The following is a 25,270-nucleotide window of genomic DNA, read 5'->3' on the forward strand; positions in this document are numbered from 1 at the left end:
TATTGGGATGAAGTTGCTTGTTTGCCAGAATCAACTTGGGTTAAGGCTTTCTTTAGTAGATGCAGTACTAGTATATAATATATAAAGAAATAAATATTCATAAATATAAATAGGTAAAGCTTTAATTAGGATTTTACACCTCTAGTTCTCAGCTTAATGTAGAGCTTAATAGGTATTGTAGTGAACTGCTGTACTTTTGGATCCTTCCAAGTTATTGATGTGCCAGGTAACACATGGGAGCAGGTCAAAAACCAAAGCTGAGCACAAGGCGGGGTAATGCTGGCAGCTATATAGGAGACAAGAAACAGCAAGGGCAAATAATTTGATTTTTGTGGTAGTGGAAGGAGGCTGGGAACTCAGGTGAAGCCTTTGATTGAAAAGACGGCTGAAGTGTTTGTGGGCCCTAGGAACTTATCCAAATAAGCAAGGGGGAAGGGTTGGGTTTAGAAAGAAGGGTATACTAGACTGAGAGGTGTTATTTATGGAGGGGGGAAAACTTCACTATGTTAGAGGCTGATGTCACTGGTGGTTCTTGTGTGAAGAGGGGAATATGGCAAGACAACAGAGTACTACACGTAAGAGCACCATGGTGAACTGACCAATAGTCTAAGGCTGCGATCAGACGTGCCATTTGGTGCAGAGGGTCAACCAGTTCCTCTGGCATACCAGCAACAGGGCATAGAGGCCAAGGCCTTCTGGCATTGGGAATATCCACAACTCACCAACAACAGCCCTCCCCGCCCTGACAAGAAACACATAAAATACCCCTAAGAACATAAGAGAAGCCAATGTTGGATCATGGCCCATCCATGGCCTATCCAGTCCACCACTCTGTCACCCAGTGGCCAAAAATACCAGGTGCCATCAGGAGGTCCAGCAGTGGGGCCAGGATACTAAAAGCCCTCCCACTGTTCCTCCCCAGCACCAAGAATACAGAGCATCACTTGCCCCAGAGTCCCTATTTATACCTTGTGGCTAATAGCGTTCCGTGCACCTTGGTGTTTAGTCATGCCGGCCACATGACCATGGAAATGTCTTTGGACAGCGCTGGCTCTTCGGCTTTGAAATGGAGATGAGCACCACAACCCTAGAGTCGGATTTGACTGACTTTCGAGCAAGGGAACCTTTACCTTTAATAGCCACCTCTGCTCCATATGTTTATCTAATTCCCTCTTGAAGCCGTCCATGCTTGTAGCCGCTAGGGTTGCCAACCCCCCCAGTTTGCAAGGGGTCCCCCATTTTTGGGGGGTTTCTAGCCCCGCCCCAACACCCACAGCCACCCCTCTCCCTTCTCACTTGAGAGAGAGGGGTGGCTGCCTTTAAGTGCATGAAGCCCAGGTTTCCTCCAAAGCCCGATCTCTGCTTGAGATCAGGCTTGCAGGGAAATGCCAGCTCCGTGCACTTAAAAGGGAAACGTGGGCTCTTTGCTCTTAAAGGGGAAATGCCGGCTCTGTGCACTTAAAAGGGAAACACCGGCTCCTTTAAGTGCAGGGAACTGGCGTTTCTGGAGATTGGGCGGGTGGCGGACATCCCCAACATGACATCATCACATTGAGGATGCCCCGCCCCCTCCAGGAACGCCCCCAAAGTCCCCCGCTGGGGGTGGAAGATGAACTTGTCAACCCTAGTAGCTGCCACCACCTCCTGTGGCAGCTAATTCCATGTGTTAATCACTCTTTGGGTGAAGAAGTACTTCCTTTGACCTGTTCTAGCCCGACCACTCAGCTATTTCACTGAGTGCCCACGAGTTCTTGTATTGTGAGAAAGGGAGAAAAGTACCTCTTTCTCTACCTGCTCTATCCCATGCATAATCTTATAAACCTCGATCATGTCAGCCCTCAACCGTCGTTTCTCCAAGCTAAAGAGCTCCAAGCACTTTAACCTTTCTTCATAGGGAAAGTGTTCCAACCCTTTTATCATTCTAGTTGCCCTTTTCTGCACTTTTTCCAAAGCTATAATATCCTTTTTAAGTTGTGGTGACCAGAACTGTACACAGTATTCCCTAATATCCCCTAATATCTATTCTGTTCCCTCCCTTACAAGAAGTATCTTAAAGCAACAATACTGAACAATCAAAAAGAAAGACACAGTCTAGCTTCCCAAAAACACATGTGCAAAGCCCTAAACCAAGACCAAATTACACACCAAAGGAAAGATACCACCCCACCCTGGTGCTGGTCTAGCACCGATGCATCAATAAAGAAGCAGCTACAGTAAAAAGTACACTGTCTTGTTTCTGGATGTGGAGGTAGGTCAAAATTCCTTTTCACCTGGCTGCTAAAGCAACTGAGCCCAAACGCCTGATGAGGTTATCTGTTCAAATGGTAAACAAATGTGGGAGGGGAACAGGATCACAAAGTGCAGCACCTTCCCTCAACAATAGTCTGGAAATCCCCTGGCTGACACTGGCCAGCAGGACTTGTGCTTTGATACCAAGGTGATATCTACCTGGTGCCCAGTCATGAGTCAGAACTTTCTTGATTCCAAGTGGGATCAAACAGGTCAAAATGTCCTCAACTGTTGAAGTAACTGAGCCCAATCAGCTCAACAAAGGCCCCTGCCACACGGCAGAAAAACGACGAGGTAAAGCGCGGCTAAATAGAGCCGCTCCAAAGTTGAGACGCTGCGGCGGGATCCCACGGATCCCCTGGCCGCAGCGCCTCTTCTCCCCGGCAAGAGCAGACGCCGGGGAGGACGAGCCAGATGGGAGGGGGAGGCTGCCGAACTGCGCATGCCCGAGCATGCGCAGTACGGCCGGGGGCCGGGATGCGGCGGCGCAAGGACGCGCCGCCGATCCCACGGCCGGCTTGGGGCGCCCCAGACGATTGCTACCACCTAGATAGGTGGTTCGTCTTTGCAGCGGGGTATTGCCATTTGGGCCGGATCAGGGACGGAGACGGCACGCTCACCAGATGTTGAGGTGAGATCGCGCCTGTTTGCTCCGCCCCAGTTCCGTCCCGCTCCCGGCCCAAATGGGCTCGTATGAACGGGGCCATAAACAGGCAAATATGAGATTTTTGTTGATGGTGCAGTAGTGCCCAAATAGTGCGTACAATGGATGTGGAATGAATAGCTTTGCCGCATGGCGAAATTTCTCCTCTTCCAACTTAGAAAATATGACTTCCCAGCAACAGAAGCACTACTTTTATAAACCTCATACAGATCCACCATAATAGCTAAGCAACAGCTGAGCATTCCAAGTACAAAGATACATATATCTGGAAAAAGAGTGTTTTTATGGTACTCTAAAATCAATAATGAATGTTGAGAAAATCTTTTCGCGCAGAACTCCCTGGTTTGCTGGCACTCTGGCAACAATATAAAAACAGTATAACTGTGCTTTAGTGGTACAATGATATGCCTTATAAACGTATTGTTGTATTTCATTCCTCTGCGTTGGTATTTTTAATTCCATTTTTGTTGTTGAAGTTTGATGTCCACATCTGTACATTCACTTTGCATTGACATGCCAAGAATAACAGCATTACTGCTGGAGGTCTATCACATTTAGTAATTGAATCCTCAGCTTCCTACAGTGTATTTTGTAATGTGATACAGAATCTAAGCTTTTGTCAAAAATTAGGTTCTTGCAGCTACAAAACTACTTATGACTTTCACTGTTTCTCTGAGAACACATTTGAATACTTGGCTGCTGCTTATGCTCCTAGTACTATATCTACTTTTTTGTGCTTCCTCACATGGACTCAGGTTGTTCTAAAATATTGATTTTCCTATTAGATGGAAAGTATTTTTCACCAATGTGAACAGTGTTTAAAATAAGTAATGTGGGAAATACCATAAATGACATCTAGTTAGTCTACAAGTTATCTTCTCCATTCAACTATAAGAGGACTGCTGAAGAACTCAACTGAGCTGGATGGGCCAGATGTTAAGGTCTTAATTTTTAATTCCTTCATCATCTTTACTCAAGGAGAAGTCCAGTAAACATGGCCAGAAGTTAATTTCTATACATCCAACTGCATCATGCCATCCTGCCATATTGTGCTGCCCAGATCCCATCCAAAACAACACTGCTTTCTCCCAATTATCAGTCTTTTCCCAGACCAAATCACCATCAACAGTTCCTGTCAGCCACCTAAATACTCTTCTTATATGCCACTGCTTACCTTTGATAATCATCTTCAGTGCCAAAACAGCTGCTTCCTTATCCAGCCACTTGAAGCATTGCTGTAATACAAGTATCCTTCTCCACTGGTCATCGTGATCCAATCCACACCCTTGCCTCTTGGCTGTAAGTACATGTATATTGCAAATTTCCACACACCTTAACACCTGTGCTGCTTATTTTAAATAGAATGGCACGGGGGAGGGTGGGGTATAAGTACGAAAAATAAAAAAATAAAAAAAATAAATATCATGACCTCTGGTAACAAGCCACAGATAAGTCTGCACTTTTGCCCTACTATAAGGGTATTACTTCCTTAGGCTGAGTTGGTCAGCCATGTTGGTGTGAAGCAGTACAACAAATTTAGAATCCAATGGCACCTTTAAGACCAACAAAGGTTTATTCAAGGTATGAGCTTTCATCAAGGTTCAAACCTATAGCCAGAGAATAACAGCAAATTAACATGCAACCTTAAGCTGATCATGGTTCAGATATTTGTGTGGATGTGGCAGGAGTGTTGGGAATTGCTTTGGGGACACCAAATGGTATAAGGTCTTGTGGCTTTACTTTTGGCACTCTGAACTAGGGACTAAGGAGGATCAAAGATGGTTTACTGAGCCCTCTTTTTAAAAAGTCCTCTGATACTGCTGCCACTTATTCTGAATATTATTTGTAAGGTAACAAAAACTGTTGGAATCTACTTCCATGAGATTTTAAGAAACTGTTCCCACTGATAGGAAATGGCACTGTCCCTCTGATGGATCAAGATGGGTAGCCATGTTAATTTGTAGCAGTAGAAAAGAGCAAGAGTCCAGTAGCACCTTAAAGACTAGCAAAAATATGTGGCAGGGTATGAGGTTTCATGAGCAGTGATTCATGAAAGTTAATACCCTGCCAAATATTCTGTTAGTTTTTAAGGTCCTACTGGACTCTTGCTTTTTTCTACCCTCTGATGGTTATTATTATATCATCTCTCTCTCTCTCTCTCTCTCTCTCTCTCTCTCTCTCTCTCTCTCTCTCTCTCAACACATACACATTTCCAGCTCTCCCATTGGCTGTGCAGTGCGCTCCATTAGCCATTGGCCCATCAACCACCACATAAGAGTAGTCACATGCCACTGGCTGGGTGCTGGGTCCGCTCCTCTCCCCCACCCACTGTCAACACTCTTCTCTCACAGAATAAACTGCCAAATGGCTGTCTCTCCTGATGGAAACACTTCTCCTGCTTGGCTTCTGTGGGACTAATTTTCCCTCAGTGGCTGTTGCTAGGCAACCATGCTTGGTTCTGTCAGTAAAAAAGCAAAGGCAGGAGGTTTGGGGAGGGGAGAGGCCTCAACTAAATAGTATGCCATGGAGCTCACCCTCCAAAGCAGTTATTTTCTCGGGGGGGGGGAGGTCTGGAGTTCAGTTGTGATACCCAGTGATTTTCAGGCTCCACCTGGAGGTTGCAAACCAAAGAGAGAGATCACAGGATGGAAGTTGAAAGGAGGCAAACAACCGTGATGTATAGTGCCAAAAAAAAGGTTCTTCACCAACTTGTAAATTCTTTTTTCAGTATTCAGTTTACTGAAAGCAATTCAAATGCCATCAACACCAACAAACCATGGAGTTTCTGGTTTTTGTGAATCGCTGACGGCGAGTCTCATCGAGCTCCAATGAACACGACCCGTGATTGTAGCGGATGGGAGGGGTACCGGATGGACATCTCCGGTCCCTCCTAAGCCCTTGGAGGGGGCTTGTAGCCTGGGGCACGAGAGGTGCCACTTTCGAGGCCACAGCCAAGGGATTGAGGCTCCTCTTTGCCCCAATAGGTCCCACCGCTGCGAGGCCAGCAGTGGCGACTGAGATGCACACCCGGACAAGTGAACAGGAGATCTAGGATTTTAAAATCTTTCCTACCTTATTGAAGCAAGCAGCCAATGAAGCGTGAGTCCATGTGCCTTTAAATAAGACAAAAATACAAGTGGATAGCTTCCCCCAAATCCTCAACTTAAAAGTGGAGGGAATTGAGGTGATCTGAGAAAAAAAAGAAGCAACTTTAAGAGGCAGAGCGGGGAAAGCACAAATAGAGTGCAGACTGGTCAAAGAGCGAGATTTAACAAACCTATAGAGACTTTTTTGAACTTTCTCCTAATGTAAACCATGTCACATCGGGCTGAAAAAATGGCGCCGAAAGTGAGACCTTATCCTTCATGAACTGCTAGCTCAGCAGTATCGGCTTCCAAACCGGAAGCAACCATAGACTTTCCAAACATGCGAGCCACTGCATTGTGCCCTCTACTGGACCAGATGACCCATCTTAATAACAATTTTGAGACTCTCCAAAAACAGCTAAAAGAAATCAATATAAAAATAGAGAATGCAGCAAAGTCTTTGAGAAAAGTTGATGCTAAGACAAAAACGTTGAATCAGAGACTGGAGGCAGTGGAAAAAGAGAAAGTCTCTGATAAACAACAGCTATTACAACTACAAATGAAAAAAATCACCATATGAAATTTCAAGGTATCCCGGAACAAAAAGGGGAAAACCTCAAGGAGATTTTAAGCAACACCGTGGCACAGGTAGTAGACCTTAAAGATTTCAGACAAAGACCAAAAGGCAGATGAATCTTTTCCCTCTAGAATCACCCATTTTATTTCCTTTCTCAGCTGATGCTGGCCAATCAGAGAGTGAGTAGAGCAGCCAATCACATAAGCTGTTCTCTCCAGGGAAGATTAACTTTTGAACTCCCTGATTCTGTGATGTAAGCAGCATTTTAAAAAGCCTGCTTTTCTTTGCAATCCATCACAGAGCCAATACATATATAAGTAAGTAAGTAAATTTATTGTATTAAGCCATTGGCCATTACAAAATACAAAAGACACCATAGCAATAATATAAATTATAACCATTAGAATCAGATAAAATTGACTACAAATCATGCTAATAAAAAGGCTAAAACAGATTTAATCAGGTAACTAGCCCCTTAGATCTAATTTTGGATGCTGCTAAAGCAAACAAAGAAACTCTGTAAGATACATATGCATCATTATCTGAAAGAAGGAATGTAACAGGAATGTAATCTTCTCAGTTTTTGTGTATGTTTGCATAGCCGATAGGATTCCTGCTTGAAATTTCTCTCTTGGGATACTATATAATGGACAGTAAAGCATGTCGTGAGGAAGGTCCTCCACCACTGACAGGCCACATATGCAGAGACAGCCCTCTTTTGGAGTATGCGAATAGCGGCCAGTCAGAAGTCCTGTTTCCATAGATTGAAATCATAAGGCTGAGGTTAAAGTTGGAGATGTTGACTAAGTAGCTCTACCTCGATGGTCCAATTTACAGAATTTATACCAGGGAGCCACTTTGGATTTCAGAATAAGAGCACGATCGATCAATGCATCAGGTTCATATATCCAATCCCTAAGTTGTGTGTTCTCAGCTGATGCCCTAAGGAGGTCATCTGGGATGGTATATCTTTGGATGATGGTATTGATAAATTTAGAGCGGGTGGGGTGAGCCAATACATAATTTCAGATAATTATAGCAGGGTTTTTCCCCACTAAGTTGTGAGTTACTTGCTTTGCATCTTCCTTTTTTAGTGAAAGAAAAAAAAAGTACAGATAAGTTGCTGTCACAAGAGCGATGTTTTCTGCCTCCTCCTTTCATTTGACAGTAAGCTGACTTGAGTATCATTTTGTATGTTTTATTAGTCACTTGCTGTTAGTCTTACTTTTTCTAAACTGAATTTGCCTCTTTTTCTCACTAACGGGAATATGGGTTTATTGTTCTGTGCACTTTCTCAAAGAGAGCGAGAAATGCTGGTGGCATAACTGGAGGGAATCATTTTTAGATCATTTACAGATTTTTTTTTTCCTTCAGAGGAAATGTTCCTTTTCTCCCTAAGTAGAGGAAATCTTCTACTTCTGGCACTTTGACACATCACTGACTGTTAGAGAACATGAAGCCACTGTTTACTGCTGGTTCTTGAGTGTTAAACAGCCCTCCACTGCTTTTATTATACCATTAATTGCACTTAATGCAGCTGCATTTCTAGTACGCTTGGCTAAGCTCTGAAAATTAAGTAGAGGGTACTTTGTTATAAAATTCACTGTAATGAGCTCTGGTGGGACAGGGTCTGTTAAGTTTGAAATTACCTCAGGCCATTTCCAGAGGACTTCTTAAAATATTTCATGTCTGTTGAAGTTTGTAACTAGATAAATAGCCTGGGATAATGTTGGCATGGAAAAACTACTGGTTAAAATATGAGTGTTTGTAATGGCAAAACACATGTTTATTTTCAGCATTTGTCATCTTTAACAATTTGTTAATGAGAAATCTTTTCATTTGCCTGCATGTGCAGGTTTAAGTTAGCATGTGGTTACTTATTAATATATAGGGTTGCCAACATCCAGCTGGCACCTGGAGATCTCTTCTTATTGCAGTTGATCTCCAAACACAACCAATCTGTTCACCTGGAGAAAACGGCAACTTCAGAGGGTGGACTCTATGGCGTTTTACCCTGCTTAAGGTTCCTCCCCTCCCCAAACCCCACCAACCCCAGGCCCCACCCCCAAGTCTCCAGGTATTTTCCAACCCACAGCTAGTTTTGCTTCAGTTGTCACAAGAGTGAATTGCACCTTTTCATGCTACCTCTCCCCCCTTCCTGACCTTTAAAGTGCAGTGGTTACTAGCAGACTAATGTAATGGATCAAACAATAAATTTATAGTAAAATATCTAAATCTATGGTAACCAGTAATGAATTCAACTAGACTTCTGCCAGTATTCTTGAGGCGTGTAATGGCTTTTCAGCCAGTGCCGTTCCAGACTGACTAATTTTCTCAATAGTTTTACCAATGTTTTCAAACAATTCTTATACATTCATCAGAAATGGGTTCAAAATTAATTCCCTTAAGGTTGAGTAGATGTCTCACTGGGATCAGCATCACTTAGTTTTAGATTCAGCAGCACAAATCAGATGAAGGATCTGCTATGGTTTTAGTGCATCAATTTATCTCCTTTGTAGTTAAAATTTAAGCACGTGGTAATTAGAGGCCTCCAAGCCTGAAATTCATGCACCTTTCCCTGCTTTAATAGACTCAATAGAGGCTTATCAAGCTCAGTACTTGACTGATGCAATTTTTTCCCCTCTGGGTCTGTTCAAAGCTGCCAGTCAGAATATGGGTTGAAACCTAAATCAGTTTTCTTTTCTTTTGTGTGTTTACATCAGGCAGAAGTCCCTACATTATGGATAAGTGGTCAGCCAGCCCATTGTGTTAGAAATATTGACTAGCCTATAATAAGAAACACTGCAGCTATTAAGTACCACATCTGTTGTCCAGATGGGCTAACAATAAGCATGGTAAAGGCCATTGTCATTGTAGAATCAACTGCACAGGGATACTTTAAGGAATATTTTTACATACCCACACAAACTGGAAAGCCAGTTTGGTGTAGTTGTTAAGTGGTTAAGTGCGCGGACTCTAATCTGGGAGAATCAGGTTCGATTCCCCACTCCTTCACCTGTACCTGCTGGATAACCTTGGGCAAGCCATAGTTCTGACAGAGCTGTTCTTGAAAAAGAGCAGTTTCTGTCAGAGCTCTCTCAGCCCCACCTACCTCACAGGGTGTCTGTTGTGGGGAGAGGAAGGGAAAGGAGTTTGTAAGCCGCTCTGAGACTCCCTTGGGTAGTGAAGGGTGGGGTATAAGTCCAATCTCCTATCTTTCTCCTCCTCCTTGCTGCTGTGACCTGGATGGCCCAAGCTAGCCTGATCTCATCAGATCTCAGAAGCTAAGCGAGGATGGCCCTGGTTAGTATTTGGATGGGAAACCACCAAGGGTTGTGATGCAGAGGTAGGCAATGGCAAACCATCTCTAAGCGTCTCTTGCCTTGAAAACCCCAAATGTCACCGTAAGTCAGCTGTGACTTGAGGGTAAAAAAAAAAATGGCATGCTTCTGTATGTTGAATTGGGAGTTTCTGTCTGCTACTATCTAGAAGGTGAGTGTCATTTGAACCATGAATCTGAGAACCAGAATTCTAAAATGTCTGTTAAGTATATACTTTGTAATGGGAGAATGGGCATCAGAATGAGAGATGAGATTCAATGTATGTAATTCCAGAATCCTGTACTTGGAAAGGAAATGCCCCCACATACACACGGACATTGCCGATAGTGTTTAAATTGATTGTCACCTCTTAGGAAAGAGACTTCCAGTCTTAATGGAAATCTCATTGATGATATCAAATCAATATCTCTTTGCAGCAAAAATTGTATCTTCATAGTTGAGAATTATTAGAAAAGACACAGAATATAATCTGACAGATATCATGGAGGCATTGTATATAACTGTATGGCACAGCTGTTTTTAGTACACAGTGCTACCTTATCTGAAAAAAAAATTATGGACATGACAATGGTGTCATGGTCCTGTCTCTCCCCCAGTCCAGTCCAGGAAGGGTAAGGGAAAAGGATCATTGACTGAGACAATGAATCTTACACAAAAACCCAGGAGAGGAAGTCTCTCTCAGGATTTACAGACACATGCCACCAGGATCTCTAACATAATCCCCTCACCAGCCTGAGAGATCCCAGAACCTCAGTTGGTATGTGGGGTTACACGCTAACAACCCTGTCCAGGGCTATACAGTTAAACTTATTGGTAGCAGCCTTTGGCGAGCAGTTCAGGCAACAGGATCTAAGCTTAGAGTCAAAGGTCCATCAATCAGACACAGTTATAAACAGAAAATAGTTTATTAGCAGAGTTTGCAATCAGACCATAGGAGATTAGAAAAATAAGAAAGGCTAAGCAACAGTTTGCCTAACTATACAATAGAGTATATTTACCAACATTCAGGAGGGTCAATAGTCCAAGACAGTCCATTGGAAGGAATTCTACTAAGTCCCATCTTTGTCCAAGCAGAGAGCCATGCGGTCAGCTCACAAATCCTTTGTTCTGTCTCACCCCATGGCAGACAGCATGTCAGGTTACATCCAGGCACAGAGAGAGAGCAAGCCAAAAAGTGAGCTCTTCCCTCTGTGATGGTCAATTTGAACCCCAATCTCATTAGAATTAGCTTTGGCCATTAGCCAATCCAACGAGACAGGTACTTTCCAAATTTGGCGTTGCTATGGTAAATGGGTATGGCCAGTTAGGGAGTAGCAGTCATCCTCCTGCAGTAAGATGATGCCAGTCCCTAGCCTACGTGCCTTTCTCCATGCTCCGCTGAGGCATCCGGATTTATGGGGGCAATTTGGACAAATGGTCAAGCCAGATACATTCCAAAGGGAAACCTGAAACTTCTAGGAATCACACAAGGGGAGCATGAAACTCTATAACATCACAACGGATACATGAAGGCTTTAGAAATCAATTTTCCTATACAAATGGTATAGCCATTTTGGAACTGAAACAAATTCTCAACAAGAATGGTAAAGGACTTGTTTGGTTTTAGTTTAAAAAGTTTTAGTTTAAAAGAATAGTTAAAAGGGGACATGGTGTAGGTTTGTAAAATGTGAATGATATGAAGATAAAAATTTCTCTGTACAGTAATTCTAGAAATAGGGGCCCTCCAATTAAATTGATTGGCAGCCAGGCTGATGACAGATTTCTTCACACAGTGAATAATTGACCACCCCAAGTTGTACAGATGGTGAGTGGCTATGTACCTCCTAAAGCGGCTTTCACCTCTCTTCCTAGTATTGGTGTATACCTGAGGAAAAGAGAAAGACAGTTTTAAATGTTTTGGTACCAGATTTCTGAACTGATTGATGGCCTTGCAGGAAGAAGGTTTTACAATTATCTTCCTGGGCTTTACAATACAAATGTGATTTTGATCTGAGATAAAGGGTTGGCAAGTTTTGTGGGAGTACAAGTCTGAAAATGAAGCCCTTGTATCACCTCTGCTTACTGAGTGTGCTGGGCCTAGTAAGGAAGACACAAATTCAGTGATTCAAACTGAAATGAAGTAAATACTATAATATGACAAAGATAAGAAAGAGTGAAAAAATAAAGTGAAAGATAAAGAGGGATTACAGAGATATATTTGCAGATGATCTAAATGAAAACCAAATGAGTATATCATGGCAAAGGAATAAAAGTGCATGGTTTCATGGAAATGGATTTGAGCTGGATCTATATTTCTGGTTTTGCATCCCTAAACACTTCTCTGCGTCTTCTAATGTAATGCTAACTGTCTAATGGCTTTTTGGCCATAAAGCATAGATAGTCTTGATTAACAGAGCCTTCAGCAGAGGCTCAAGACAAGCTGAGTCCAATAGCTCTTATACTCAGTAGCCCCAGCTGCTTGACGAGGTCCATCCCAACTCTTTGCCTTTTATACATCTCTTTTGGTCAGAGGTATGGACACTGTTTTAATTTATTTTAAAACTGTATCTTTTTTCCATGGGGACAACCATGCATGTTCTTATAGCATCTGTAATGGTATCCAACACATTGCCCCCATGGCTCTTCTGATATCACTTGACTTGGCTCCGCAAGGTTCTTCTGGCCATAGTCCAGGTTCCTTTATGGTGTCCTGTATAGTCCAGCTACTCGAGTCAGCAATTATGGCATACTTGGTCAGCTTCACTTGACTTCTTATTAAATTAAAAATTCCCTAAATTGTTTTTTGGGGTAGATTATTGTTTTACCAAGGCATCCTTTCATTCAATTAGAGCATTGGTATGTAATACAAAACATTTGATGTTTTTCTCCAATATTCAAGCTTCCGCTGAAGTCCATAGGTTTTGTGTTTCGAGAAACGCACTGGCAAGTTATGTAGATGCCTTTAACATCTCTATCCAACAATCTTCTTAATTTCAAACTGCTTTGATCATAGCAACATTTAGAATCCACTTGAAAATCCAATAATTTATATAGTTTGATTCAAATTTGGTTATATTTCTTTGTCTTTAAATTATATTCTGTAAAACTGAACCATCTCCCCCCCCCCAAAAAAAAATTCAATAGAAGACACTTGTTTACTTTTATGGCATTATCTTCTGGAAAGCAAACTGTCTCCTTTTTTGCATATCATGGTACCTTAATAGGACTGATTTCCGAAGGCGAAGCACTAGCAAGGTCTTTCAGTGATTATGGCCACAAAACTTTCATATTCAGAAGCAAATCAGAGGTTGAAGATTAGCCACTGTTTGTAACCTTCCAGAAGCATCTCTCTGACCACTATTGCAAACAGAATGCTGAATGGACATTGGCTTCATTCACAAAAGTAATGTTTGTTTTTATTAAGTTCACATTTTGTGTTAGTGTTAGTATTCCTTGAAAGCAGTTATGAGAATTATAATGTGTCTGTCTGACTTGAGGTTCTATTTTCTATTACTAATACAATTAATATTCAAATCATATTTTGAAATCTGATGTAAACATAAGGCAAGGATGATCTTAATTGAGGGGGCTACTTTGCAGAATTAAAAAAAAAGATTCTGCTTTGAATGACAGACATTAAAGAAATTAATGTCTTAGTAAACATATAATTGAAGCGGCTGGTGAAGAAGGCAGGACTTTGACCTATAGCCAAATGGAACAGTTAGTTGATTGAAATGTGAAATCTAACAAAGATTAATTCCATCACAGGCATCTTCAGAACGGAGTAGGCAACTCTTGTGGAGTACATGTCTTCCTTCTGCTACAGCAGACCTGACATTCTTGCCAACAGAAAAGCCATTTTGTATTTAATTCTGTGTTGGAACTGGAACTTCTCTGAATTCAAGTTATAACTTAATTTTATTGATAATTATCTTTTAAGGTTGTAAAGAAATTTAATAAATATCTGAATTATCTAGTGTGCCCTAAACGCTCTAATCCCAGAATGCAGACCTAGGAATGGGCTCTTGGATGCAGCAGTGACGACTCTGTGTTTTCATATTGCAAATAGGAAATGAGTGTAGATAAGAAAGATTCCCCTTTTGAGGGTAAATAAGAAAGATTCTTACAAAAACCACTAGTATCTGAGATTAGAATATTTTTCTAATCATGCACCAGAGAGTAAAAGCATCCCCCCTAAAACAGTTGTTTCCCAGACACATGTGGGTGGATCTTACTATTGAACCATTCTCCTGAGCAAAGTTTGAAGCCCTCTTCCAGCCTGAGCAGCTGTCCTCCTCATCATAGGAGTAGGATCCACCCCAGGGGGACTGACTACTCCTGTATGCATTATCAAACTAACTGCAGATTTTTTTGTTGCTGCATCCTGAAAAAGAGAATGTTTTGAAACTATTGCTAAGGGACAGAGAGTGTGGCTTATATCTATTGCAGTTTTTCTGTGGGTTCAAGGATTTCCACCTGTGGAGCATGACTTTCTCTCCTTACCCCTTCCACAGCAGCCCAAATCCTTCCCATATCATATGGAATTACTAAAACGTTTGGGGTTTTTTAACTAGTAGTGGATTCAGATGTTGGTATCACTTTCGGTTGTGGCTTTCTTAAATTTTATGTATTGAGAGCCAGTGTGCTGAAATGATTAAGAGTGTCATACTAGTTTCTAGGAGATGTCAGTTCGATCCCCACATGCCTTGGAAGCTCTCTGGGTGACCTTGGGCCAGTAACACTCTCTCAGCCTAACCTACCTCACAAGTAGGGTTGCCAGGTCCCTTTTGCCCACTGGCAGGGGGATGGAGGGAACGTTCCAGGAGTGGGAAGTGACGTAGCCCCCCCATTCCCCCTGAAACAGTGATGTTGCACGCAACGTGCCTGTATCACCTGGAAGTGATGTCAGCGACATCAGGGGCGATGCTCTTGATTTTGGGCAAAACGGTATGGTAAAATCAGCATCAAACCATAGAGTTTTGGCCAAAAGCCAGAATGCCCCCCCCCCGATGTTGCCAGCATGCTGACATCACTTCTGGGTGATGCAGGCATGTTGCGTATGACATCGCTGTTTGGGGGGATTCCCTCTCACTGACCGGCAGTGGGCAGGTGCCTGCAAAATCAGGGGATCCCCCCCCCCAACCAGGCAAATGTCAACCCCACTCACAAGATTTATGTGAGGAAAAATGGAGGCGAAAACAATGATGTTAGTTATCTTGGGTTCACATTGAGGAGAAAGGTGGTATATAAATGAATCAAATCTACACATATTATGTCTATGTGTGTATAATTTTCAAATTTATCTGGGAAGATTATATTAGAAAGAAGAGGACACTTCTAAATCTCTTCTGTCTCCCTGATGCCCTTCTCTCAAATATTTTATTAGTGCTGTTACTGGTTCTTCTGAAACTTAGAGATGGGTCAGCTGAAGATATGGATATTTATAGAGGACTGTGAAGCAAAGCCTTCAAGCAGCCAAGGATTTCCACTGAGTAAACAGTGACTGAACATCTTTAAAGATATTTTTTCAAGTGGAAACATTGTGGATTGTTTTAACACGCTGCTTCAGGGCACGCACACCCCACTTGCCATTTGTTATCTCTGGAATTCAAATTCTCCATGAGAATGTGATGGAAAACCAGACTGACACTATTATTTCCTAAGACAAAAATACCTTGCACATGCAGCCTCGAGAAAGATTTGCACTACTATGTCATATTTCAAACAGGTCATAACTTTACTGAGGGGTTGGATAAATCGGTGCATAGCACTCAGGATATAATCCACTGGTTCCACAAGCAGCATCTCTAACCTGGGTCACATGGCCTCTGAATCCAAACCGAATCCTGCTCTGAATCCAAATTGTCACCTATAAAGTTTAGACGCTGCACTGTCAATGTTATTCAATGGCAGATCCAGAGGAGGGGGGGGGGAATCATTTGTTATGTTTTGTTTTGTTTAGGGCAGGGTCCCCAGTGTGACACCCAAGGGTATCCCGGTGCCTGCCAAGAACTTTTCTGATGCTTGTCATTTATTTTTAGAAAGTGGCTGGGGCCATATGGGGCTTTTGCCCAGCAAGTTTTCTTTTTTCTTTTTTGTGAGTATTTTGTGTATGTGTGTATGCCTGGAAGTCATAGTGGACTTCTGGCGACCCCTAGTGGGGCTTGGATGTTTCAGAGAGGTGGCTTACTATTGACTGCCTTTGCGTCCCAGCCCTGGTATTCCTTGGAGGTCTCCCTTCCAAGTACTTGCCAGGACTGGCCCTGCTTAGCTTCCAAGATCTGCTGAGAGTGGGCTTGCCCGCGCCATCCAGGTCAGGGCACCCAGCAATGTTTTCTGATTGGCCATTGGAGATCATTCTGTTTTGATTTAAAAAAACCATAGTTTCAGCAGCAGCTGCCACCACAGCACAAAGATCTTTAGTGTGTGATTGAATGTAAGCTGTGTGTAAGAAAGAAAATGAACAATATATTCATTGTGACAGGCAACCTACTAAGCAGAGGTTCTGCCTGAAATATTGAGCGTTACTGTTGGAATTATGCATAACCTCACTTCCTGACATATTGTGGTTGCCTCTGCCTCCTTCAGCAGCCATTTTGTGGTTGTTCCTACCACCCTGATTTAGAATTCTAAAGATGCCTGCAGGCTCAGAAAGGTTAGGGACCCCTGGTTTAGGGTATATCATGGTTTTCTGTAAAATTGTCAAAGTGGATACACACACACACATGGATAAATCAATGGAACACAAATACTAATGAAACTACAACTGGTTCCGTCAAAGACCCATGGAAAACAATGTCCTCTTGCTTTCTAAATGTAAACAAGGATGGGTCCATTATACATTTCAGCTCAGTAGATAACTAGCTTTATTGTGCCACCCACACTAGCAGTGGTGGGGAGGACCATGTCCCTTACTTTGCCCCATTTGCATGGATCATGGGGAGAAGGAGAGTCACTTTGGGTGGGTACCTGGAGTGACATCATGGCATCTGTGGAGCTCTAGGAATTCCTGCAGTCTGTATCATAAGGACCACAGAGAAGTCCCTATAGCATTGCAGGTGGTATGAAATTGCCCATTGTTGCTCCAACAGTTCCATCAGGCAGGTGCATAGAGTGAAGGGGCAGGAGATTGCCTTCCATGGGCATGTAACTGGTAAGCCAATGTAAGAAGCAACAAGCCATCAAAGTATTTAGAAAATACTTTGTGGTTTTGTGCAAAAGATAGTGAAAATGCAAGAGGTTGAAACAGTTTATAAACAACAATTTTAGTGAATGAAATCTAAATAAATGTAATTCAGTAGACAATTATTTCTGTTAAATGACCACATCAGTATTCAGAATGCTGCTGCTGTTATTTCAGGCAGTTAATACTTCAAGCATGCCAATAACATTTACTGTCACACAGCTTGATTGTATAGCAGTGCCATGTGTTAACTAATATCAAGTGATCAGTATGATATTTTTATTGGCTCAAGGTATTGCATTTTTTCTATAAAACCAGTCTGAAACTGTAACCACTACATCACTCAGGCTTTTGTGGAGTAGCCGTTGTTGAACAGTAACAAGCAGCCTGGTCTGGGTGAGTCATGGAAGTCACATGGTAGTGGGTTGCCCAGTGGTTACTGCCTGAATCTTCCCTCAGAGGTCACAACAGGCCTGGAAAGGGCACTTCCCTGCCTTTTACTGACAGAAACCAAAGTATTGTCTGGCAATACTTTGTGCTTGCCTAGCAACAGACACTGAAGGCATCTGTTTCTTAAAGTGACAGGTGCTTTTAATCCCCCAATGTATTTTTTATAATATTTTTTTCTGCAAACCTGAGACTTTTCTCAGGTTTGCTGAAAGATCTATCCCGTTTGTCTATGGGCCTAATCTCAGGAAGGGGCCAGGTTGAAAATTAGATATATTGACAAGTGGGGACCCACAAGAAAGTTTTGGGAGTAGTAGCCCCATTCCCCTCTTTGCTTTCTCTCCCTTCCCCCCACTTTTCTCAGTCTCTTGCTCTCTTTCCCCCTCCTCCACCCCTTCTCATACTGTCCCTTGCCTATGCCTACTGTCCTATCACTCTCTTCCTGCCTCAATGGTGGCAACACTCCCACTTGGCAGCTCCATTGTCTCAATGGCTCTGCACTGGTTTTTGGTCGCTCAACTCCCTCAAACTATGATTCATAGCAGTGGTGACTTCAGCTGTAATTAGGGCTCTCAAATCTCGACAAATCGCGGGGATTCTGCCGCGGGGATTCTGCAAAGGCATGCCACGGGGATTCTGCAAAGACATGTGATCCCCCGCTGCGACTTGGCAACCCTAGCTGTAATGGGACAAGGGGAAGCTCAGTTGGTGCTCTAAAGATTGGGAGAGAAGCTGAAGGGTGTTGATGCTGCAGGGTGGGGGAAGAATAGGGAATAAGAGGTGGAGGGAGAAAGGAAAGGTTGGTGCCCATATGGCCTAATGGCACAAAAACTGAGACAGGCTGAACTTTGTCACTGCCCTTAAATGGTCCTCTTGGGGAGGCAGGATGTGATGGTAACTGCTCCCATTCCACCTCCAAATGGCCTCCATTATGAGGAGGGCTGATGAAACCAACTGACAGAAGTTTGTTCTCTGTGCAAACACAGATTACATTACTATTTTTTGGGGGGAGGATTTTAACTTTCCCTCCATTTTTAAAAAAAGTATCTTTTTTTTTTGCAAACCTGAGAGGGGGTCGCCCAAGTTAGTTGAAAAATTGTTCCTCTGTGTAAATGGTAGCAATCTTTCTTAAAGTCCCACCTCTCCTCCAGGACTCTGAACCAGTCCTTGTGATTTAGGCTTCATGCATTTCCAAGTGATTGTTAGCTGATCAGAGCCCATGGAATTCTACTGGATGGGAGGGGATGAGCCAGCCTCAGCTTAAGTGGGGGAAGAAATAATCTTTTTCTTCGGACCGGGATTTAGTAGCTCTGGAAAAGAAGCATCGTCTTAGCCAGGCTTTTATTTGGCTTTTATGTAGGGTTTGAAGGTTAGCTTATCAAAAAAAACCCTTATTTTAGTGTGACAAGGAAGCATCCTGTTAAAGGCCCGTCATTCCTAACTGGTGTGCATTGGTTTTGTGGAAAAGGGCTCTGTGTGGGGAAAGAGCAGCATTAACCTGACTGGAGAAAGTGGAATCAAAGCTCCATTCAGTGTTTATTTACTTTACTTGAGAGCTAATTTTACTTTATATAGTGAAGTCATCCACACATAAAAGTTAGCCTGTTAAATACCTTATCTGTTAAATAACTCTTTGTTGTACATCTCCCTCTGTGTCTTGTCTGTCCAGTCAAATATGTAGGATAATGTAATTTATATTGACTTCACAAAAATATCAGGGTTCTCAATAAGAAACCTTTAGGGAGCACATCACTTACATGCTTTATTCAAAGCTTATATCCCCCTTTTTATTTGATTGTGGGTGGCTGGAGTTGTAAGAACTTATAGGAGAGACCAGAGTAAGGGACTGAAGGCAGTTGCATCAGAGTTTTCCTCTCTGTCTCACCCCATCGCTACCACAGCCCCAATCCACAGATTTAAGTGTCTGCGGATGGGGCCACACTTGTTACCTGACACTTTGCTTTTGACTCTGCCTTTTAGACTATCATGACAATTCCATCCTCCCTCACAGGATTTCCCTTTATTTTCTTTTTTGCTGAGCAACCCCTTTTTTCTTTTCTTTGTGTTTCTCTGGCTGTCCCACCCAGTCATTTCAGTGAATATTGTTAGATGCTGACCCAGCCTAGGGAACTGAGAGGAGAGACTGAAATCCTTCTTATGTCCTGTTTTGTAAATGGCACACGAGAGGCTGATGGTGAAACAAAAATAAACTGTTTTATTTCACTTTGAGGGGAAATGGTCAGATTTGAATCAGGTGTAGGACGTATGGAATGAACAGACAACAGAAATGAGGTAACTTTTTATAAAAATAAACACCAGATAATTTGTCACAAACAATTAACTGTTTCTGTTATTCAAACAGGTCTTTAAAACTTGAGGAGAGAGATTTCTTGGCAGTTTTTCTTACATAAATTAGCAGAAGCTTCTTGGTCTAACATACACTAAAGTTGTTGAAGGCAGGAACATTCACACCCAGTTTCCTTCTTTATCAACTGGCTAGGGATCACCCCTGTGTTTTAGGATCTATTTTCCTCAGACTTGTTAGGGATGGGCTAAGCTTTCAACTTCCCTAACTCAGGATCCTTCTTGATCCTCTCCTTCAGACTGGATAGGGATCACCCCCCTTTTCTAGGAGATATTTCAGTCCTTCTTGATCCTTTCACTCCCTTAGCTTTCCTTCCCAGTGTACTGTCAGTTCCTAACTGTCAGTCCTAACTGACTCAACTGGAGAATTTGAATCCTGTTACTCAAGGTTCTCAGACCAGGTTACAACATTATCCATTTACTGTCTGTCACAACTACATAATCTGATCCTGGACTGAGACCTTGGTGTGCCTTCTGACTTTGCCTTTGATTGTGTTATTGGACTCTGGACTTTGACTTTTTGACCCTGACCCAAGAACCCCTGCTGTCAGTGTGGTTACTGGGACTTGTGTCCCTCCTAGTAGGCCAGGACATAGAACCTCTCTATGTTTCCTGCCTCCTTTCCTTCCCATTCACCAGTCAACCTACCATTATCTTGTCCCCATCTTCATTTTTCTGCTCTACTCTACCCCTGGCATCCTCTACCCAGGCAAACTATGGCCCAGTTGTGCAGTGCAAGTTGCCAGGGTGGACTCAGTTGCACAGTGCAAGAACTTGGGAAGGTCAACCTTTCTCCCTGTCTCAACCTCCCTACACTGTTTCCTCTTTCCATCTGTGTAGCAATTCCCATACCCCTTTACCTTTCTCTGCTTTGTTCTCTCCTTCCAACACGTGCACCATCTTTTTATCTGCTGCTCCATCTTCAGCTGCATTTATTATTTATTTACTTCATTTATCACCCACCTTTCTCCACAATGGGGACCTTACTTCATTTTGTCCTCAGAACAACCCTTTGAGCAGGGGCAGACTAGAAGTGAAAAACCCTGGGCAAGGGCCTCTCCTCTAGTCTGCCCTGGCTTTGCCCCACCAAGAAAGGAGGGGGGGAGAGGGTGAGCCTGCCTGACCCTGACCTTTCCTCCCAAAGGAGGGATGGAAGGAGGGAGGGAAGAGGAAACCTGCCTAACCCGTTGGCTGGGTGTTGCTTTCCTAGATTCAGGCAGGCCTCTGACAGGCTAGGCACTGCCTTCCTCATCCTGGCCAGGCACTACCCTCTACCTCACCTCATATGGGCTCAGCTGGGCACTGCCCTCTGCCTTGCCTTTTGTTGGGTTTGGCTGGGCACCACCCTCTGCCTTGCCTTGTGTAAGCAGGTGCAACCTTCTGCTTTGCCTTGCCTTATGTGGGGCTCAGCTGAGCCGGGCACCACCATCTGCCTCACCTCACCTTACATGGGGCTTGGCCAGGTCAGATTCCACTATCTTGCTCAGCTTGCTCATGTCGGCTCAGCCCTGGTGCTGCTGTCCGCCTCACCTTGTGCGGGGGTTGGCTGGGCCTCAAGCAGGCCGAGGCAGGAGCCTTCAGCTCCCTTTTCCTGCCTCTTGCTTGCGGCTTCATTGGGCCAGACTCTCTCCCCCATCTCACCTCATGCTGGATGGCTTCTGTTTGTCCCACTTTTTGTGGGGTGGGTCAGGCCCAACCATTCTGCTGGTGGCTCCGCTAGGTACGGATGGGAGGCCATCAGCCCACTGGGAGGCTGGCCTAAGTGTGGATGGCAGGCCATCGGCCCACCGGCAGTTGTCTATGTGCTCTTTTTTTAATTGCATTTTGTTTTTTTGAAGAAAGAATTTTATAATTTATCAATACCACCAAAATCATTAACATTATGAAAAACAAAACTTCACTAACATGCTTTGTCTTTGTATCTTCATCTTCTTTCTTCTCCGAAAATTATTGCATGATAATGTTTATAAGATTTTCAAACAATCGTAGCTCATTATAATAAATTTACAATATATTATCAAATTAATCTTTGAACTAAATTATAATTAGACTCAGTCCTAGGAGGCCTTAAGGGTCAGGAGGGGAAGAAACAAACCCTCCTTCCAAGGACCAATTAAACCTTGGGGGAACATACCCAGACATTTGCCACAGTCCCACCACTCTTAAAGCGTCAAAAAAAATTATATTACCCAAATCCTAATTTTAAACAGAGTCCAAACTCTCTTCAAAATCTTCATGGTCTTCAGGAGTACAAACTCGAGTCATTTTAACTGACATAAGAGGAGAACAATATTTCCTTTTGCTGGCTCTGTTTTCTTGGGATTCCAAAGGAGAAGAATTTAAAGCAGCCAGCATTAGTTCACCCAAGGCAGAGTTATAGGCAGTATAAGAAATTGAACCATGTTGGACACACAACTTGCCCATATGGAGCCATCGATATTTTATTCCTAAATCCCGCAGTTTAGCAATGGGGTCTAAGATCTCTTCTAATCTTTAAAAATTCAGGAGGGAGATCCGGAAAAACTTGAATCTTCAAACCCTGAAAATCAAGACCGCCTCTCTCTCTAGCCTCTGAGAGGATCCTCTGCCGTGTTCGAAAGTCCTTAAATTCTACCAGTATATCTCTAGTATATAATAAGGAAGTAGATTCTTCATATACCTTACAGAAGCGGTAAGCTCTCTGTAGAAGGGTCGTAACATCAGCTTCAAGGCTTAAAGTGCCCGCTAACCAACTCACCATAAATATATTCAGCTCTGGTGTAGCTTCAGCGTTTGATTTGAAGCCCCTGAACTTTAGGCACAACCCGCTACTACAATAATCCAAAGACAAAATATGTTCCCGTGCCCAATCATCTGAGGTTCTCACAGGTAATTGACTTTTGAGCTCAGTAACTTTCTTGAGAGCTTTCTGTGCCTTTTGGTTTGTCTGTTTCTGAAGCGCTTCAAACTCGTCCATGCATTGAAATGCTGGTTTCAGCATTTCTCTAATATCATTTCTCAGTTCTTGACATTGTTTGGTTAGCGCATGCATCAAAAAATTTTCAGTAAGTGGGCTCTTTTCAGCTGTTAGCTTGCCCCTCCTCAGCATTGCAGATGAGGTGGATGGTGTGTCTGTAGCTGGAAAAACTCTGTTAAATGCAGAATGCTTTCTCCTGTTTGTTTCACCTTCTTACCACCTTTAGGCGCCATCGTTCAAAATAAGGTTTTTTGGCATTGGAAAGGGTAAAAATATTCAAATTTTGAGTGGGCATAGAAACAGTATGCTAATAGAAAATAACTACAATAAACTGAGAGAAGAAATAAAGAAAGATCTATTAAAATGGAAAGACCTCCAGCTATCATTGATGGGAAGGATCGCAACGATCAAGATGAACATTCTTCCCCGTTTTCTATTCTTAGTGCAAAATCTCCCAATATTGAAAAAAAATAAATATTTTTTGGACTTGGATAAATTAATAAGGTCCTTTATCTGGCATCCAAAAAGAGCTCGAATCAAGTTAAAGATTCTACAAGATAAAAAAGAGAGAGGTGGACTGGGACTACCGAATTGGCAATTATATTTCCAAGCTGCGGCAATGGTGTGGATCAAAGATTGGGTCCAGTTAAAAAATTGGAGAACATTACACTTGGAAGGCCACGATCTTTACATGGGGTGGCATGCGTACCTATGGTACGAAAAAGATAAAATACACTCCAACTTCCACAATCACATCATTAGAGCAGCATTAATTAAGGTGTGGAAAGAAATGAAATATAGATTTTACAACAAAATTCCAAGATTCCCCTTGAGGCATTCATTAACACAAAATTAATGACAAAAGAAAAAGCTATATCGTATGATGTGTTATTAGATGAAGATAATAAACTAAGACCTCTGGAAAGATTAATAGACAAAAATATTCACTTAACATGGTGGGAGAAAATGCAAGTTCAAATAAATATAACAAAGATTAAAAACGGGGAATTTGTAAACACCCAAACTGAACTGGATAAAATATGGTTATCCACAAATGACAAATTCATTCAAAAAACATACTCCTTCCTCCTTGACGATTATCTTTTTGAAGAAAATATAAAAAATGTTATGATTCTTTGGATGAAGGATTTGGGTAAAACTATTCAAATCGATGAGTGGGTAAAATCTTGGAAGTCAATGAAATTATTGAGGGCAGTAACATTTAAGGAAAATATATTCAAGATATTCCATAGATGGTACTGGACCCCCGAAAATATAAAAGATATTCCATAGATGGTACTGGACCCCCGAAAAGCTATCCAAAGCATATAAAACTGCAAATAAGAATTGCTGGAGATGTAAATCTAACGTAGGGACGTATCTCCATATGTGGTGGAATTGTGAAAAAATGTATAAGTTTTGGGAAAATGTAAATGATTTGATATCAGAAGTGCTGCATATAAGTCTAAAATTATGCCCGGAAACTTACTTGTTAAATATTATTCCAAATGAACATAAAGGAAAAAACTATTATTTAATAACATATATGCTCACAGCAGCTAGAATCTTGATTGCTAAATACTGGAAGCAAGAAAAGATACCTAAGAGAAAGGAAATAGTAGAGAAATTAATGGAGGTCGCAGAAATTGATAAATTAACACTTATTTTGCAAGGGAAGGACGATAAGGTGTTTAAAGAAAGATGGGCAGAATTTTACAAATGGATAGAACATAAAAATCTGTAATAGACTCAGACAATAGATATGTTGATAATACAAGTGTAATGATTGTAAATCTATGGAAAAATTTAAATAAAACTGTTAAAAAAAAATTGAGTGGGCAGATGGCAAGCACTGGGTACTGGCTGCTGACCCGGAAGTTGGTTGCAGCCTTAATGTCAATATTGGCCCTGCCTGTGAGGTAAGTTAGGCTGAGAAAAGGTCACCCAGTGAGTTTCTAGGACACAATGGGGATTTGAAGGCCTAGTATAAAACTCCAACCACTACAACGCACTGGCTTTCATGGGGTGGCTGTAGCTGAACATAGGCAAGTAGCCAAACCTTGGTGAGTCATGCGAGTCATCTGGTATCAAGTTACCCTGTGGTTCCTGCCAGGCCTGGCCCTGAGGAGTCCTCCTTCAGAGACTGTCCTGGAAAGGGCCCTGTCTTTCTCCATGCATTTTATTGACAAAAACTAACCTTGTTGTTGTTGTCTAGCAATGGCCACTGAGGACATCCATTTTTAAAAGCTGAGGACACTCTCTTTATTATTTTTAGTTTTTAAAAACTATATATGTGTGTGTGTGTGTGTGTGTGTGTTTATTTATATGGAGTCAAACTTTATATATATATATATATACACACACAGAGAGAGACACGTTTTCCT

General features: G+C 42.3%; 1 protein-coding gene across 1 annotated transcript in view; it reads left to right on the top strand.

Annotated features, from left to right (window-relative positions):
- Positions 1 to 2,507: 2,507 nt before the first annotated feature.
- Positions 2,508 to 25,270, top strand: part of LOC107108841 (neuronal PAS domain-containing protein 3-like) — a 566,078-nt gene continuing 543,315 nt past the window's right edge. Inside the window, 1 exon segment of the mRNA XM_015409362.1 lies at positions 2,508 to 2,583. Within this exon segment, the coding sequence (XP_015264848.1) occupies positions 2,508 to 2,583 (76 nt within the window).

Source organism: Gekko japonicus, unplaced genomic scaffold (genome assembly GCF_001447785.1).
Source record: "Gekko japonicus isolate JY-2015 unplaced genomic scaffold, Gekko_japonicus_V1.1 scaffold724, whole genome shotgun sequence".
Taxonomy (NCBI): Eukaryota; Metazoa; Chordata; class Lepidosauria; order Squamata; family Gekkonidae; genus Gekko; species Gekko japonicus.